This window comes from Dermacentor variabilis, chromosome 1 (assembly GCF_050947875.1).
Source record: "Dermacentor variabilis isolate Ectoservices chromosome 1, ASM5094787v1, whole genome shotgun sequence".
Lineage (NCBI taxonomy): Eukaryota > Metazoa > Arthropoda > Arachnida > Ixodida > Ixodidae > Dermacentor > Dermacentor variabilis.
In genome coordinates, this window is record NC_134568.1 from 189165414 (window position 1) to 189184977 (window position 19564).

A 19564-nucleotide genomic window follows, 5' to 3' on the forward strand; every position below is an offset into this window, starting at 1 on the left:
GCGCTTTGAGAATTCGCCGACTTCAGTTCGTCAATCGCAGCGTATGCTCTAAAGCGACCATAGTTAAAACCTCAATTACAGGGAAATTTAGTCACTATCTAAATAGCTACTTTTATTTCTCATGCCTCCTCGCGTAAAATCTAACTCAATTAGGCAGTATAACTGCGCCATCTGCAGCATGGCCACTTGGAAAATTTTATATATATATATATATATATATATATATATATATATATGATAACAATATGTATTATATAAAAAAGAACGCGTGAGGTTTTTCACAGCCACAGCCCGGCCACGTCAGAGTCCTTGATGTTTTCCAACGTATGTGTGACCAGGTGGCCGTTGCTGGATGAAGCTCGCCGCGTTCCTGTATGAGAGACCGAGCGCAACCCTTCTATGGTAGAAAGTGCTGGCAGCAGCCAAACCAAAACCTACGCCCAAATCACCCGTGACAGCAGCGGAACCATCGGTCATCACAGATGCACATCAATATTAGACCGCGGAGCTTAAAATACAGGGCTAAAAGGCCAGTAATAGAACGCCGCTGTGGATGCCCTCGGGCAAATTCACAACTAAAGAGGGGATATATTAAACCGAATAATGAGAACCGGAGAAATAGTATTAACCTAATTGTTTGGTTGACTCAGCTCGACCGCATTAGTCGGTGTACGGAAGAAGAGAAAAAATCGAGTGGTTGGGCGAGCCGCTGAGGGAGGAAGAAGAAAAGCGGCTCAGCCATCGTTCTTGGAGCGGTGGCCTTTCCGCGAGCGGTCCCAACCAGGATGTACCGCACGCCTGTACCCGTCGGCGGTTATGGTGAGTGCTTCCACTCGAGCCGAGTGCCTTCGGATGGAAGAATCCCATCGCTTTTTCGCTCGTTTCACCCGCGCCCGTGGCAAGAGCAATCGGTCGGCCAGATGGCATTACCATGGCTGCCGTTGTCGAGCACTTGCATGTTTATATATGCTTGGTCGGAATTATGTTCGGGCAGTGGGTAAAAGGCATTAAGGCGATGAGTACGCTATGTTCACGCTCTCGAGGACAGTTTACGGGTCATCTTTGCCTAAAAAAAAGTGGGGAAAAAAACTAGATGTATTCGCAGCCAAGGCGCTTCAGTGTTCGAATAGTATAGTAGAGTGCCCTGCAGCAATTATGTGTGCTGCAGGCGGCAGTAATATATTCTCTTTCTTGCGGCCCCCACGACCCGAAGGTTGTGCGTGTTGTCGTACAACGTCTGCTCAATGGCAGACAGTGCGCGCTGTGCAGCGCCTAATGCGAGCCGTCTGGGACGGCTCCAGCCGGCTACTGCGCCAACAGCCGCCGGTTTTAGTTTGGATCCTCCGCAACGTCACTTCACAACTTCGACTCCCACGTGACCTATAACTCGCCGAGCAGCACTCGGCTGCGCCGGAGCTCCACACTCAAAGGATAGTCACACGGTTGCTCGGCTCAAGCACATAGCATGTCCATTGTTCGTGTGCGAATGCCCGATCCATTCGTTTATCCCTCTGTTTCCTATGTGCGTGTTGTGCATAACGCAAGAACCAAAAAAAAAAAACATATCAACAGCCACCAACTATAGTCCCTCTCGTCGCCCTTTTGAGAGTCTGGCTCACTCCAATGCTTCAAAAAATGCCGCATTGTAACGTTCGCGATTCAAGAAACAATGTCACACGTATCGTTTGAAAACAAATGACTATATAGGGTCATCTGCCGAAAAAAGGGGTGACGTGCCTCAAGCGTTTTAGTTCACGAAGTCTTCCCAGTGCGCAAAGTACGTTGATGCTGTTAAAAGTCGGACGCTATTAAGTTTCCGCTGAGCGCGCTTTATGATACCAAGCTGTTTGTGCGTTTACTTGCAGAGCCACTGAACCTGAAATACAGGCAGTCAGGACTACTGGTTCAGTGAAAATTTATGGATTCATGTATTTGCATTTCAGAGCATTCTAGTGACAGTATTTATTTATTTATTTATTTATTTATTTATTTATTTATTTATCTAAAGATACCTTACAGGCCTAAAAGTGAGGCATTGAGTAAGGGGGCAGTACATAGAAAGTACATAGAATACATGACATCTAAAAACCGTATCAGTTTACAAACTACAACCGCAAGTGCAACCGAGATGAAATGCCTATAAAAACGACAGGTTGAGTAGAGTACGGAACCGAGTTCATAAACATATTTGCTCATAAGAACTGTCGTTGACTAGGCGCCTAACTAACATGTTCGCTATCACTAGTTGCCACCACATGACGTTGCGCACTGCTGTGCTTTATGACTACGAACTTTGAATATTCTGCAAAATACAAGAACGTTCATTTCTTTGAAACGGCGACACAGAAAGACGCGAACACGAATTGACAATAAAAACACAAGCACCGACTCTCTACTCAAGTTTATTCGCAGGAAAATATATACCCCACGCGTGGTTAAAAAGGTAAAATACAAGAAGGGAAGAAATGAATCCTTACCAACTCGCCCGACTGTCAGTTCTACTTACAGGAATGCCAGTTATGTACTAATTGCGTGCTCAATCAGCACAAGGTGAACATACTGCTGTTCTAGCAGGCGCTCGATAATCACGTGCAAAACCTGTCTGAAAAGCATCCGACTCTGTTTATTTTAAAGAAAACTGCGGAGTGCAGGTTGGCCGCACTGTGCGACATGGAGAGAAAGGCACGGTACAGGAGAGCTTGTGATGTGTTTAGCCTCTAGATAGGGTGACGTTCGCTTGCATCTGATGTGCAGGCCGGAGCATTTGTGTTGAGTGATTGAGTGCTGTCGTCTCATCTCGACGCGATTTTAAGCGAGCGAAAATGACGGAGCGAATTGGACAAAGATATAGCACATATGTGTGCAAAGCTTCGTGATAATCAAGTAGAATAAATTCGGAAGATTCAAAGCGTTTGGTGATGACGCGCTATGGACATGATTCGCATGAAGCCGCAATAGGGTCCAGCCGCCTCAGGGAAGGCCAAACATGCTTGTTAAGTGAGCCTATGGAGGTAATCAATAAGTCATAATGACGCTATTGCTTATGAAGTGTGAAGCTCGGTAATGGGAGACCGTTGGTCAACCGTGAGAAATTTCTCAGCTAGTAGCAACAAAGATGCTGTGAATTCAAATTTAAACACGATTTGGGTATGCAGCATGTGCCTGCGGTGTTCGTGTCTAGGAACAATTCGAAAACCTGGTAACTACACCTAGATAACGCCCCTGCTCATGCGCAGCTTATGTGATGCCATCTTTTTTGGTAACGCTCATTAGTTTGGTGATCCGTCAGGCTCCTCACTCTCCGCACATGGCCCCATGCGACTTTTGGCTCTTCCCAAAAATCGATATGCACCCGAAAGGAGCGCAAATGTAAATTTAAAGGCTTATTGTTTATTAGCTTTCTTATTCCGTAATACGGTGCTGCTAGACGGTGCTGCTCCATTATTTATAAGCAGGTGACACGCAAAAGTAACGCTAATATGCGACCATACTACCACATGCTACAATGAATTCTTATTACTTTATTCTGTTTCATTTTATTGCGATAGTAATTACATAGAAACTCCAGGCACATTTCTGTCGTCGCCGTCATGTTCCGTATAAAATTCAAAGGCGATAACAGCGTCGTCGCGCGCCGCATGCTATATGTGCGAGTGAAAGCGTGCGAGGGTGAGCCGGCGATGGCGGCTCAATATCGCGCGCGCAAGGGTGGAAAGTGGGGAGGAAGCGCGCTGTCTCCCGTCACGCGCCAGGCACCTGCTGGAGGGGAGGGAGGGGGGCGGGGCGTTCTACTCCAGCGGCTGCTGCGTATGGCGCGGCCGCGCGGGTCCTATCTTGAAAGCGATCTGCGATGAGGACAGAGCTTTATTCGCGGACTTTTCTTGGTTATGAAGCGAAAGCTACGGGGGCGAAGCTTCTGCACATGACTGTATTCGTACGCAATGTAGGCCGGGCGCGCTTGGCCACGGTTTCGGTTTTGCCGACCTCGCACAACCTCTTTAGTGAAGGCAGATACAATTAACTCGGCGTGAATCAGTGTTTATTCACTTCCGATATGTACCAAGTTCTGAACAATGAGCATCGCAGCCTGCGTCGGAGCTCCGAAGCAGCCGTATGGCGTCGGTATATAGAGCCGGAGCAGCAGTCAACTCGCCCACTCGTTTTTGCGATTTCCAGATGGGTTCGCTTGCTTTCCGCGCAGACGCTGGAAAAACTTTGTGTGTGTGTGTGTGCGCGCGTGCGTGCGCGCGAGCTTCAACAGTCTTGTTGCTAAAGTTGGTCGACAGCCTCTCAGGGGGGTTGATTGGCGGGACTGCAAGCGACGGACACTCACCAGAAGACAAAAGCGTTATTTTGCGTTTGATTAATGTGCAAAACGTGCGATGGTCTCGGGTGGGCGAAAACTCGAAAGAGCAAACTAAAGATACAATAAGATACAAATACCTGACTGGTGAGTGTTACGTATCGTTTCAAATTAAGTGCTTAAAAAAACAAAAAAGTATTGTTTTATATATCCCACGTAAGGAACCGAGAGCGAAACCGCGGGACTACTTCCATCAGCGGTGAAAGAGGCGCGCTTAGTTTCCGTAGCCTTCGCTTCATAGCCAAAAAAAGTGGTCCGCGAGTACAGCGCCGAGTGCTGATAGCTTCGTGTGCGCTGTGTTTTCGCCGCTTATTTCGCGTTGAAGTGAGCGGCAGCACTAAGGTAAATTCGCTCGCTGTTGCTGCCGTGCTTCCTCACTACAGCATTTTGACAAGGAGTTTTCGCAGTCATCGAGGGAAATGTGTCGATGTAATTGCTTGTGCGCGCGTGCTCGTTAATTTAGTTAGTAAACGAATGTTTACAAGTTTATACAGCCGATAAAGCTACTATCCTTTCTTCGTATAGCTGCCTTTTAATTTGCTATCGCAGTCGATCCTTCGCCTTTCGGGTGAAATCGCGACTTTTTTGTTGTCACTTTCTCAATCAGCAATTCAAGCATCCGTGTTTCGCTATATATATATGGCTGAATTTTGGCTGTGTTTACTTTTACATGAGCATGGGGAGTGTAAAGCAAGGGCAATGAACCTGAAGATCGGGCCATTTAATGCGTCAAACGTCGTTCAGAAGAAACATTCATTGCGGGATTAAATATTTCTGCGTTATTTTATTTTCTACATCCCCGTCACCAATGTAGCGAAGTTTTGCAGCATCCGCGTTGGTTTCAAATATTTATCTAAGAACACTTGGAAGTTTGAAATCAGTTACGTCGAACTAATTATCCGATAGACTATGGAACATATTCAACTCGTTTGAACAAAGAAGGAAGAAATTAAAAGGAAATCAGGGGTACAACGTAGGATGCCCCGAGTTTCTCGCTTGCCTGAGTTTGCTCGACGGCAGCAAGTTAGCGCTCTTGTGTCTCCCGTCTGCTTTCACCGTCCTCGTCTGGTCGTGCGCTTTAAGTTTTCAGTCAGTGAACAAAGATAGCGCTGAACACGCGAAAGCAGCAGACAGTAAAATGTCGAGATAAAGCCACGCACGTCAACACGACTGCACCCTGCGCACTCCGCTTCCTCGTTTCGAACACAGAGGACTGGGCAATGTTACACGCCAGCGCCGCTTATTATCAACGCAATATCGCAATGCCGTGACTGTGCCGCTGTCTATGTATACACACTCGGCGAGAGTCTCTTACCAGGCCTTTCTGGGGCGCGTGACGGGCGTGTCTCCACTTCCGGACATCATCCGTCCGTCCACCGTCGAATGCGAACAGTGCAGATCTGGCGCACTCTCACGCCACCCCTTTCTTTCAAGTACGTTTAAAGATAACATTTTTTTCTATAACTTATCTACACAGGTAACTCACTGGGTGGAACAATAAACAAGCGAAAGAAGGCACCGACGGTTTTACCACGTTACTCACCTTTTTCGGCCACCCATGAGGTAACGCCCGAGTGACGATAACCGAAGAGCGAATCTAGATAAGCCAGTGAAACTGGAGGCGTGCCGAGGATTCAATTTTGTCTCGATACTATTAGCTCTTTCATCGGAGGGCGTCATCAGACCTTGCGGAGATTCCGAACTTTTCCAAACTCGGGCCTTCCTGCATGACACCCCAGTACAGGTATAATACAATTTCGATGATGCAAATTTCTCGAGACCTCAAATATTCGTAACCGAAATTCGTATGATCAGTAACAAATGATAGCAGCAGCATCAAAGTGAAGGTTAGGCGTTCTCGTTTATTTATAAAGGCAACTTTCGGTTAAAGAAGTCACTGATGGTTTTCTGGACCGCTCTTTTACAAGTGTTGTCGAGGAGACATTTCTGGAATGCCTGAAGCTGCACGCTCATTCTTTCATCTAAACCTTGCGAGCGCTCACTTCACACCGCCAGTGAAGGGAACGAATTTCAAGTGGGCAGGTCTGCGGCAGGATCGTGAAAGTCCACTATTTCATAAGCCGACTTCACAACTTGAACGTCACGGCCGGCCGTACTATACGACGAATGTGAGAGGCCGTATAAGGTGGCGCAAATATTCGCATCATCCACCGCGGCTCGGGAGAGCGTTGGAGTCATCCTGAAACATTCTTCATTATACTTAATGCATTCAAGCCGAGACATCTTCAAAATTCGTATCAGCCCGAAATTCTGTTCAATCGTGATTGTATCGAGATTCGACTGCGCTAACATGGTTGAGCGACTGCAATGGATGTCTTGAAGCCGAGCAGGCATGTGCCGCAAAATATCTTTTTCCGGGTTCAAAATTTCTTCCAAATGTTGCATTGGAGCTGCTGTCTAGGAAAATGGAAGTTATTGCGCACAATACCCATGGTGGTTCGCTCCACACCGCTCGCGACACTAGTGAGTGGCTTTTCGGGACAGCGACATTCTCTCGCGTAAGTTATTTACGTCCACATTTTATTTAAAATCAAGGATGGAATCGGCGGCGGACCTCAGTCGAAGAGCGACAGCAGTGTAATGATTGTTGAAAGTATGAAGCAATCATTTTTATTCATGCTAGTTGGCGTGCCGCGTTCGCTCCGCGAGCGCATCATTCTTGTGATGTGCATGACTTCCTTATATGCGCGTGCTTTGATCGTTTGCTTTCTCTCTCTCTCTCTTTACGGCTGATGTTCGAACTACCCGAGTTAACCAAACCATAAAGTTGCAACGCGAACGGCGATTCTTCGAAGACCCTCCAAAAGTGTTTCGGCCGCGGAACCCTGTTGTCATGACCTTAATTGGGAACTGGAAGCGTTATGGCCTGGGTGGGGGGGGGGGGCTGTTAGGAACGGCCTGCAGAGGTGCCGACATGCAAAGTTTTCTCAGCCAACTGCAGCTGCGAGCGTGTAGAGCTTCCCCGAAGCGACCATGGAAGCCTTCACCGCCTGCCGCAGTGACTCGTTTCGTAGGGACGACGATGTGCCGCGTCAACACCCCCTCGGCGCCGCTATGACTAAACGTGGTCGGCGGACCAAGCATTGTTCGTGGATTAGCCGTGGCCGCTGTTTGAAGCAGGGGAGCCCCTGGAAGACATTTTGCGCGCCCGTCTCACGGGGCTTAGAAGTCATGGACGGCCGCGGTGGCCATTGTCTGCGGGGTCAACACTGGGATGAAGAGGCCCCTGCCCGGGCCAAGCCCCGTGTCTCCTAGAACCCACTCACCTCGGCGTGGTCAGTAAAACCTGTGTGGAAGAGTGTTTAACCCTCCCCCTAAAAGGCGGGTCGACTACGATGACGTTGGACGCTACGAATTGGCGGTGAACTGCCGTTTTTCCCTCACCGAGGGATCTAGGGAGGACGGAGTGTTTATAAGCAGCTGTTGTGTGGCTGCTGATTGTGCTTTCTTTCGCAGTCATGCTAGACTGATGAACTGCAACGTCCTTATGTAGATACTGTAAATAAACCCATATTCATCATTCTCTATGAGAAGCAGTCCTTTCCTTCAACAACGTCCTCAGCGTGGATGAGTTGGACGACGGCATGGGCCAGCTACCACATAGTTCATGCCCTACTACAAACCTTACAATTGGATGCCAGCGGTGAGATCGTTCTACAACTCTTACAGTGCCCGTAGTTTTATGCACATAGTACACAACGCCTGCCCCAACTAGTGGTGCATACCAATCGTCTTGCCAGTCGCAACAGACCGCCAGTGGGGCGTGCCGATTGCAAAAATGTGGCTGTTTTATCTATGCACATCTTACGCTGTTTAGATTTCTTTGTAGTCTATGTCACCCAATATGTTTTAATTGTTGCATTCCGGGAAGATGACCATTACTTATTATTTATTATTTTTTCGCTTCGGATTAGTTTTGGTTCACATATATTCCAAACATATCGGTTAGTGTTGAGTTCTTTCAAAAATTCCAGTTCGGGTTCGGCTTTAGGTTAAGCTCGGGGTTCATTCGACACCTTGGTAAGCGAGTTACTCAGAGTATACTTGAACTAATCCGTACTACTGACGCATTTTCTCATTCAATCGCATTGAAAGTTGAGTGAGTTGGTGTTGGTTCATTCTCGTAAAAATCAAAAGACAAGTGACAGCGCAGTCACTTGGCTTTTGCTCCTTCACGTCCCGAATTTTGGTGCTGTTCCCAGAATTGTTTATTCATATGACGCTTTTCGTTCGAAAAAAAAAAAGAAGACAGAAGTTCAGAGCAAGACGGGAATGAAAAGATCAGCAGCGGTCGAATAAGGTTAGCCAACGTTTTGACGAGGGAACTTGCGCGAACAAGGAATGTCTCAGACTTTCAGGCTCTGTATCCTGAGATGTACATTGTTCGACCACTGTTGAGCCTATTCATTCATCATTTAACAAAAAAATGGCACTTATGTACTCCCGCGTGACAGGTAAATAAGCTGAGAAGCCAAACTTGAAATGGACATACAAAAAATTAACAGAGAACGAATGGATTTCCCAGAGAGATGAACTGCACGGCCCCACGGTCCCAACTCGGAGTGTCGTTTACTGTGCTGTGGCCCATTACCTGCTGAGTGAGGCTGAACCGAAGCGCATCTAGGGTGCGTTGTTTTGTGCAGGGCAGCCGATGGCCCTTCAGAGGCGCGCCAGCATGTCACCGATGGGCATGATGTCGCCGGGTGGCCCCATGTCGCCGAATCTGGCGGAAAAGGTGCGCCAGGCCGCTATACAGCAGCGCAAGCAGTACGCGCGCACTCCCGCTGAGCGGCTACTGCTCAAGTGGGTCATCTGCTGGGTGCTTTTTGCCGCCGTGGCGACCACCTTCATGCTCTGGTACCTGTTCAAACTGAGTGAGAAACCCGTCGTGACGGACAGCATGAGCCGCCTGCTCAGCATCCACGACCATATCTCCACCGAGAAGTACCACCAGCACGACCGTATCTACAAAGCCATCGTGAACAACATCACAGCGCAGGCCATCAGGAACCAGTTCCAGTGAGCACCACTCATATCACTCATATGCACATGTTTTCCTCGTAAATAGCAAGATGTATTCTACCAAGCACATAAGTCGCTAAAGTATTGGTCCTGGCCAAAAATACGTATACGTCAACGTACGTCTGTCGTGTGGGGTTGTTTGTGCCACGTTTGTTAATAACGCCTTGAGTCGGGAACTCGAGTGATCCTTCGAAGCCAAGGTATTGTCATACGCTGTTCCCGCTGGTTCGTTTTTCTTAACCATAATGACTCTACTGCTGTGGGATAGAAGTGGTACACAAGAACTACGCTTTACTGTAATAAAGGCACCAGCAAAAATTAAAGAATTTTTGTGTCCCTGTAAGCGTGTATCCAGAGGCATTCGGAACGCATCGAATGTAGTGCTGGGCCGAACTGAATTGCGAATTAAGTTACGCTGAAGAACGTTTCCCCCAAACTCACAGGTATTGGGAGTTTGCTTAACCGTTCATTCAGCAGCGCTTCTCCCCGGACGCGTCATCTAGGTTGACGCTGCAAGTCAACCGACACATGTTTTTCACTTGGAAAGATATGACAGATGATGGTATAGGACATATGATGCAAGAACACTTGGTGCGTCACGAAGGACCAATACTTAAGTAGGAGACACATGTCGTGGTATGGCATCGTGTACGGCTTGTGACGCGTCTGAAAGATTCGTGCTTCGACTGCTGGGACATATTGGAACCGTGTGAAATCTATAGGCAAGCTGTTTTAATGCCGCTGTTGTTACGGACAAATTGGCAGGCCAGATTGGACGCCAAATAGTGCCATATATCTTTTGTTTTATGCCCTTCTCCGCATCTCGCACCACAGCCCACGTCTTCTTCTGTTATCTCCATAGAGGTTACATGAGAAAACAACTCGAGGGCACTGTGGCTGCGCCAAAGCTCTAGAAATGCGATGCCTCGCTCGGAAACAAATAAAAAAAATATGGTGCAACAACCCACCCTTCGGAATTTCGTTACACAGTCACTGTAGTAGACAAACGAGATAAGCATGAATGTTTTGGTATACGAAAGTTAGATAGCAAGATAGCGAAGAGTTGTCGCGCCGCAATGCTCCGTCTTGTTTGCGCGAATGTTGGCACGGGAAGCGTCTATACAGATCAAACTCACGTCCTTCGCAGTAACCTGACCTCAAGAAACAGCGGTGGATTGGAAATGATGAAGGAAGTGGCTGAGTACTGGAAACACATCGGCATGGATGTGGTGAAGAAGCCCATGTACATGGTCCTCGCGAGTCAAGCGAACCATTCGTCGGACAATAAGGTGAGCAGCTCGCCGCATCACAGATGCGGCGCGTTGGTATATATACAGTGTCCCAACTGTGATGCACCAAGATATCAAAATATGCAAATGCCATGTAGCTGAACAGAACGAAGATGTTTGCCGTAGCTTGGAGATATTCATATTATTTTTTGCGTTCCGCCGAATTACATGATTAGTTCTAATTATTTAATCAACTTCTCAAATGTTATAATTAGATTAAAAGTGCTAATGAGAAACGCCGTCCTTGCTGACAAAGTGGCTCATCACTTTGACATGCTTGCTGGCAAATTTGCACTTTTTAGTGTTCAGTTGAAAACTAGTGTTAGAAATGCAGGTCAAAACTTCGTCCAAACGCTGAAGTTGCAGGGCGAAAATTGGAAGAAAAATAACGATGTTGTCAAGATAACAGAAACAGGTTTTCCACTTCAGGCCACGTACACCTGTGTCTATCATACGGGGAAATGTTGCAGGAGCGTTACATAACCCGAACAGCATTACGTTGAATTCGTAAGTGTCCGTCTGGTGTTGCAAAGGCGGTTTTGTCCTTGTTTGTTTCGTGCATACGTATTTGCCAATAAAACGATCGGAGATCGAGGCTTGAAAAATATTCTGAACCTTGGAGGTAGTCAAGGGCATCGTGGATTCGTGGCATCGGGTGCAAGTCTTTGCGCGTGATCTTATTGAGTGTTCTATAATCGATGCAAAATCGTGCAGAACCATCCTTTTTCGGGACTAGTGCAACAGGCGACGACCAAGAGCTTGATGACGGCCGGATAATGTCGCGTTTGAGCATGTCAGTGACGTTTTCCTCGATGATTTTCCTATCCGCAGACGACACGCGGATGGGCGGCGGCGCACAATGAAGCTGCCATAGGTTTCAACGCGATGCACTGCGATGAAAGTGCGGCCGCGAAGCTTTGAGTGGACGTCAAATATAGAGATAGATAGAGAGAAAAGACTTTATTCCAGCTCAGACTAAAACCTATAGATATTCCTCCGTTAGGAGGATCATGGCCAGCTGGTCGGCGAAGGCTGCCGACGCCAACCACACCCGGCAGTGGAGTGGAGGACGGAGTGGAGGGCGAAAGACGGACTCTTTCAGCAGACGAAGAAGAAACGAGAAACTTTATACAATATTTACAGATAGTGGATGATAGCGTACATGGAAGCAATCAGTAAGAGTGCATCAGACCGACTGGACGGCTGGAGGCGACTCTCTCCTCTCACAATGGGCCGGTTCTCCCTTATATCCCTTCGGCGACTCCTCGTTGGCAGGAACCAGGCGGGGCAGGGTGATGACGTCGCCCGCGTCAAATTTTTGATTCGTCGCGGAGAAGTGGGAGCTCCCGTCACCTCACTGATATGCACGTGGTGCACGTGGTGCACGTAGTATGGCAGCTCCCATCGCCTCGTGGTAGCCACGTGACGCACGTAGTGGCGCCACGTGGCTACCACGAGGCGCCACTACGTCGTGGCGCACGCCTCGATGATAGGCACCTGGTATGGCACAACAGCATCCCCGCCGCCAGATAATACATCCAGAAGTCGAGCTGTTCGACGCGGCTCAACGTATATGATATGCTGATTGAGTGACGTCCTTGATGGGGTTAAGGAAAAGGCTTTGCCGGCCTCCCAGTGCTCTCCACAACGCCAGACCAAACACTATGAATACAAACGCTCTAACCCCTCTGTGCTCTCAACATCATCATTACGGTTATTGTACTAAACATGAAACACGCACCTGATAAAGAGCCCGGGATACAGACCTCCACAAATAGTACTCTCAAAGAAGACACATTCAAAGAGAATAAACAGCTAAAGAATAGATTGCGAAGCATTTCCTAACAGTCATTCGGACAGGCAAGACACAGCTGAGGCAATCGAAGAAAGTTTATATTTTGCCCTGTCTCGCTCCGAGTGAAATTGGATTTACCAACTTGCTGACATGCGTCGAATGACCAAACAAGTGTTTCAACCTCTTTCCAGCATCCTGACCGATAGAAATCTTGCGCTAGCCTAGCCTTTGTCTTCTCGATACCGAAGTGACCCGCCCAAGCGTTCCCATGCGCTAACTCTAAAAGCTGTGGTCAGTACTTTTCTGGCACGAGTTGTTGGTTGTATGTCCGACCCTTGAAATACTGACATTTCCGGTACTTGAGATCTGACCTAGTGTAGAACGAGATGTTCTTTCGGGCCGCTCCTTCATTTACATTAGCCTGCAGCACAGTTAGTGAAGGGTCACTTTTCTGTGCCGCGATAACCGTCTCTCGTTCAACCCTACTAAACTGCTCCCAGCAAGAAGATGCGGGACTAAGCAGTGGACCTTCCACTTCACCCTTAGGCGCCCCGTTTTCCCCGAGTCTCGAAAGGCTCCTTACCCACTGTCACTGATCCGGTAATTGATCCGTCACAAGTCTGAGTCCTCTACTTTTCATCAGCCGTATCTCCCGGCCTAGGCTGTCGCTGTGAGAAGGTTACATTGTCAGTTTCTTCGTTTGAAGATGAGCTTTCACGTTTCTTTGAGAGCGGGCGTGACCGCGATCGCGTTAATGTCATGCAAGCGAGAGTGGTAGAGAACGACCGGCCCTCCTTTTCTAAAAGCTGCTCCGATTTGTTCGAAAAAATATATGAAAAGTGTTCGGGTAAACTTGGACTCACGGCTGCCTCCGTTTGCAGCCTTCCAAAAGCGCCTTCGAGGGTTACCCTGGCAACTGGCAAGCACGTGCTCTGCTCTTCTGCGACTTGTCTGATCCCCCTGCATAGTCCCCGGGAGAAACACAGGACGGATGAGTAATATCCATGGTGGCGGTGGAATCGCGAAGTGCCCTGCACATTTTCCCGTTTACCACGACCTCCAGGATATATGGCTCGAGCAGCCTCAGATTTTCGTCTGAATGGCTAATGCTGGCGAACGCGATTTGCTCCGTGCAATTTGAGGAAATATGGCCTTCCTTGTTGCAACGGAAGCAGATAATTGGTCTCCGGGCCTCGAACCTGCGCTCTAAGTATGCCTTAGCTTTAGCGGCCCCAGCCGACTGGGCTGTCTCTGCTAGCCCTTCCCTCGCCCCCTCAGCCTTAGTCGATGCTCCTTTGCTGAACTCGTCGCTCGTAGATGATTCCTTATTCGGCAAAATTGGGCTGCGAGGTGAAAACCGCTTTAGAGAATAGTCCTTTTTTTTCTAGCCTATCTTCCTGAATAGGTTTTTCTTGGAAGTTTCGGCGCGTGTAATATTCCTCCGCGAGCTGCGCTGCCTTCTCTTGGTCTACTTCTGGGAGTTTGTCCTGTAGCCAAAGTCTAACTTCCTCTGGAAGAACTTGATAAAACTGCTCCAGTGGTATGCATTCAAGCACCTTGTCGTGGTTTCCATACACTTCTGCACTTTTGAGCCACTCTTTTAGGTTATACGTTAACTCGTACGCAAACTCAGTGGGCGACTCGCTGCCCCTTTTTGTCTGTCTAAACCGCTGTCGAAATGTGTCGGCAGAGAGGCGGTATTTGCGAAGAAGCGCGGCTTTTACCCTTCCATAGTTCTCGTAGTCTTCTTTAGACAAGCGTGCGAGAACTTGCGTGCGGCCTCTCCTGGGGCAACCGAACGAAGTTTTTGAGACCAAAGGTTTTCGTCCAGCCCTATCTTTTCACACGTGCGTTCGAAATTCACGAGAAAAAGTAGGATATCACCGCCTATCCTGTACAGTAGCGTCAGGTCCTGTATTCTCAGTTTAGGCGTATCGTCTCCACCGGAAAGGGGACTTTAACGCGCCGAGCTGATTCGAATTTGCTCTCTTTCCAGTTCTCTCATTTTAAGAGCATGATCTCGCTCTTCGCGCCTTTTTCTCTCCTCTGCCTCCTCGCGCCTTTTCTGCTCCTCTGCCTCGTCGCGCCTTTTTTTCTCGCTCCACCTCTCAACAATTTCTCCCCAAACCTCTTCGACTTCCTCCTCAGTTACCTCTTGGGTCCTCATAACGTCCAGGTTGGCTTTCTTTCGCCTTGCCGCGGCAACCGAAATTCCCATCTCCTGACAAACATCAAGAAGGTCCTGTATCCTGAGCTTCTCCATCGCGATCTGACGGCTTGTCTCCTGTTTAGTCTCTAAATTAGCTTTACTTCCGAAGCCGGAAATCTATGCAAGGCCTGAAGCGAACTAAGACAAAACCACTACAACCCTTTCAGAATACTTGAGCAATTGTCCTTATTATTTACATGTGCGGCAAAGGTCTGGCGATGCGAAAGGCAAACGTCTGGCACTCACACCTCCAAAGCAGCTGACGCCGGTGGTCCTCGTGCCTGCGGTGTAGCAAGCGTTATCTGGCTTCGAATCCCACAGCTTGCCATCCACTGTTGTGACTTCGGGGTGGAGGACGAAAGACGGACTCTTTCCGCAGATGAAGAAACGAAAAACGTTATACAATGTTTACAGATAGTGGATGATAGCGTACAGGTGGCAAGCAGTAAGAAGCGCATCAGACCAACTGAACGGCTGGAGGCGACTCTCTCCTCTCACAATGGGCCGGTTCTCCCTTAAATCCCTTCGGCGACTCCTCGTCGGCAGGAACCAGTTTGGCGACTTCTCGTCGGCAGAAAGCAGGCGGGGCAGGGTGATGACGTCACCCGCGTCGAATTCTTGATTCGTCGCGAAGCGGGAGCTCCCGTCGCCTCGCTGATATGCACGTGGTGCACGTAGTATAACAGCTCCCGTCGCCTCGTGGTAGCCACGTGGTGCACGTAATATGGCAGCTCGATGATAGGCACATGGTATGGCACAACAGGGGTTAACGTAGTGAGATGATTGTAGGGCTGCGGGGCAAGAGAAAAGGATGTGCTCTACATTTGCGTACTGTTGCGTTCTCCAGAGTAGCGTACCCCATCCCTGCCGATCAGTTGCGACGCCTTTTTCTCTAACCTCGACCGACATTACTGTTGCGTAGCGTGGCGTTGTCGGTGGGCTGCAGGCATCCGGTAGACCATGGCGACCAGGCAAGGACGAGACGATTTCTACTGCGAAACTTGCACGGTTTATTCAATGGTTGGTGAAAGATGAGAAGAGAATGAAGTCAAAAGTACATTGCGGGGCCCCTTAAATAGGCCCACTAAAATTGTAGGCGGGATCTTGCTCACGTCAATGTCACGTGATGTGCACTGAGTCCCACAGTGCTTGGCGGCGGCACCCACGCACCCGGCGACCTTTCACGAGCCTGCCTCCGCAGGGGCAACCCACGGAGTGAGTCTTGACCGGGGATAGGCGGCGGATCCCTTTTCTTTCGCGCGTTGTTGGTTCTCGGAAAGGGCGTCTGGTTGTGGATAGGCGGTTGATCCATTGTCCCAGTTGACGTTGTAAGTCCTCGTCGTGGCTTCATCCTTTCTTCTAGCCGATGTTGGTTCGCAAAAGTTCTCCTGTAGAGCTTGACAGTTCGAGGAAAGGGTCCCTCTAAAGTCGCACACACAAAGGAGCATGTAAGCAGTGCGGGGTGCCAGGTCATCCACTCGAGACAACCAAGGCAAATTAGGAATCCATCCTTCGTTTCGATGAGACATGGTGGTAGAGCATCCTTTTTGCCCGGGGTGTTACGCGACAACCGTAACATTACGTAGAGGGGCAGTTAGGACATGAGGGGTCGGAGCGGTAACGGTAAAGATATAGGCGTGCTGGAGTGATCAAACTGTTGAGCTGGATGGCTCTGAGAGTGTGTACCTGGGCAGTGGAGAGTAAAGCATGGGATGGCGGAAGAGTCTGCACTGAATGCCGGAGGTGTTTATAGTGCTGCTTCAGAGTTTTCTTAGAGTGTGCCTTGTCCTCTATGGGCGGGTAAGGCCAGGGTATCACTTGCGCCCGGCTATTAATCTCACGAGAGAGCTGATTACCGGTAATCCTCGCATGACCTGGCACCCACACCACTGTGACTAAAGCGGGGGAGAGAAGGGAGAGAGCGTCAGAAATGTCGTCATGAAAATTATTGGGGAGTCTGTTGTCGAGAAGGGCCAGGATTGCCGCCATGAAGTCCGAGCAAATGCGGTACGGAGGAGATGGAGGGAGAAGGGTTACTTCTTGCGTCGCGTGGACAATCGCGTCCAATCCAAGGGATATAGGGGAGGTAGGAAGTAAGAAGGGGGCCAGTAGTAGAAGTGATTGGAATGCCAATGGGTGTGGGCATTGTGACACAAGCAGTGGAGCCATAAGTTTAATTATACGTTGCATCAATGTAGCGTGTGACAGTGTCAGGTGGGAAAGGGTCGTGGAAGTGAGCGCGGGATTGTCGTCGTCCCTCATGAAGATGTGGGGTCGTATTAGATGGAATTGGGGCACAGCGGAGGTTGCTGAGAAGAAGTCGTTGAGGGATGTGCAGAAGAAAGTCAATGGGCCCGATGCCAACCCGCTGCAGTAGCCAATGACCCTGCGCAGAGCTGGGTAGGCGGCCCTGTTGACGATCCCTGTGAAGGCGCAAGAACTCTGCAAGAAGAAGAAATAGGCCTGTTACGTATAGTTTGGCTGTAGATGCGTGTGTCCGAAGATGTAGGGCAGCTTTATAGAGAGTGTTTAAAGCCGATTGAATGCGATGCATTTGTGTCTGCGTAAGGGCGCAGTACGGAAGTCAATAGAGGACTTTATTCAAGGCAAAGGCTGTTACAAGTTGATTGGCTCTGCATTCGTCGAGGCCGCCGCGCCGCTTGACCACTCCTCGGATTAAGTGATGTGAGGGTTGGGAGGTCAATCCCACCGTTCGTAACCAGTTGTCATGATTGGAGTCGGGCATGAATTAGATGGTAGCTGGCCCATGCCGTCGTCCAACTTCTCCACGCTGAGGACGTTGTTGAAGGGAAGGACTGCTTCTCATCGAGAACGAGGAATATGGATTTATTTACAGTATCTACATAAGGACGTTGCAGTTCATCAGTCTAGCATGACTGCGAGAGAAAGTACGCTGAGTAGCCGCACAAAAGCGGTTTGTAAACACTCGGTCCTCCTTCGTTCCCTAGGTGGGGGAAACGTTCGATCAGTCATCGGAGACGAGCCGCCTTTGAGCGGGAGGGCTTCCGCACCGGTTTCACGGTCCGGAACACGCTTCCGCACCGGTTTCACGGACCCCACCGAGGGCAGACGGACTTCGCAGAACTCGGAGCTTACGTCAGGAACGGTGCATGGGAAGGGGCCTCCAAAGACGTTCCCTCGGGACCTCCCTTGCTCACGGCAGACCGGGTCGGCGGTGGCATATTCAGTCACAAAGCCTGGTTCGTCGAAATCATCACGGCAATCCCGCGACGAAGGGTCGATGACGCGGCGTATTGTTCTCCGCACACAGTAGACTTAGTGACGCCGCGTGGCTAGAGGGTGGCGGTGGCTTTCCAGGAAAAGTCGACGCCGCTCTCGCACCTGGCTGACAAAACTTGCACCTCAGCAGGCCGTTCTTACTGTCCAGCGCTGACAACCGCAGGGCAGGAAGAGAACGGCTGGTGGCCAGGGGTGATGCCTTGGCTCGCAGCGACCACTTGTGTAATGATGTCACCACTCCAAAACATTCAACAAGGACAGGCAACTGCAAAGCGAACCCCACAACACGGCTTTGCGCCGAGATCACGTACCTTGGATCTCAGTTTAGACCCGCTAGGCTTCAAAGAAAACATAAGTGCAGAAACAAAAAAATGCTGCATTTGGCTATGCCAATTTTTGAAGCGATTTCGTGCTGACAAATTCAGCAATCATGGAGGGAATCCTGCTAAATGAGAGGGGATCTTCTTGGCTTAACAAAATTAACAATAGTAAACCTAAAATTTAGGCGGGACCCTTAAACGCAGAATACAAATTAGCCTGCTCAAACCATCTACATTGCTATGCAACTTTTCCTTTTTATATCTAACGGAGAAGTTGCACTCTTGCAGAGTGAGACTCCATCGGAGCAAGCGGCCATTTTTGTGTGACATTTAATTGAGCCACGTCAGAGGACAGTGGTCGGTCTCGAAGATGAACTTCGCTCCGTACAAGTAACACGACAACTTCTGGGCGGGCCAAACTAAACAAGCACATTCCTTCTCTGAAGCGCTGTATGCTTCCTCTATTACAGTTAGTTTACGGCTGGCATAGAGGATAGGATGCTCCTCGTTATCGTCGCCGACCTGACTAAGTACCACGCCCATACCTCTGTCGCTTGCGTCGCATTGAACTATGAATTCCTTTGTGTAGTCTGGCGCGCGAAGCACAGGACGAGAAACCAATAGCGTTTTCAAACTTTGGAAAGCGTTTCTTTGTTCTTATCCCAGTGTACGCTACTCGGTGCTTCCTTTCGGAGGGCGTCCGTTAAAGGACTTGCCATTTGCGAGTAATTCGGAATGAACCGTTGATAGTACCCCACAAGTCCCAGAAATGAACAAAGGTCTGTTTTCGTGCGCGGCTGAGAAAATTCTCCAATCGTAGCTATTTTCAACTCGGCCGGCCGTCTCGTGCCCTGGCCAACAAGATGGACCAGATAAGTAACCTGTGAACAACCAAATCTACACTATTCCGCTTTCATCGTTAAGCCGGCTTCCCTCAACCGTGAGAACACCTGTTTGAGGTGCGATACGTGTTGTTCCCAGCTGTCCGAAAAAATTGCTACATCATCAAGATATGGCAAGGCGAACTCCTGCAAGTCTTTTAGGAGAATATCTATTAACTTAGAGAAGCTAAACGGCGCGTTCTTCAGCCTGAAGCTGAGTGCGAGAGGGCGAAAAGTGCATACAGGTGAGATGAATGCGGCATAGCGGCTGGCACTTTCTGAAAGGGGAACTTGCCAGTACCCCCGCACGAGATCTATAGTTGAAATGTATTTAGCAGCGCTAACTCTTTCAATTCGTTCTTCAATGTTGGGTATCGGGTACAGCTGATCCCTAGTGATGGCA

General features: G+C 49.1%; 1 protein-coding gene across 1 annotated transcript in view; it reads left to right on the forward strand.

Annotated features, from left to right (window-relative positions):
* Positions 1 to 9059: 9059 nt before the first annotated feature.
* The window catches only part of LOC142591812 (glutamate carboxypeptidase 2-like), a 32378-nt gene continuing 21873 nt past the window's right edge, over positions 9060 to 19564 (forward strand). Inside the window, exons 1-2 of the mRNA XM_075703961.1 lie at positions 9060 to 9403; positions 10554 to 10695. Coding sequence (XP_075560076.1) covers positions 9060 to 9403; positions 10554 to 10695 — 486 coding nt within the window. The remainder of the gene's footprint in view (positions 9404 to 10553; positions 10696 to 19564) is intronic.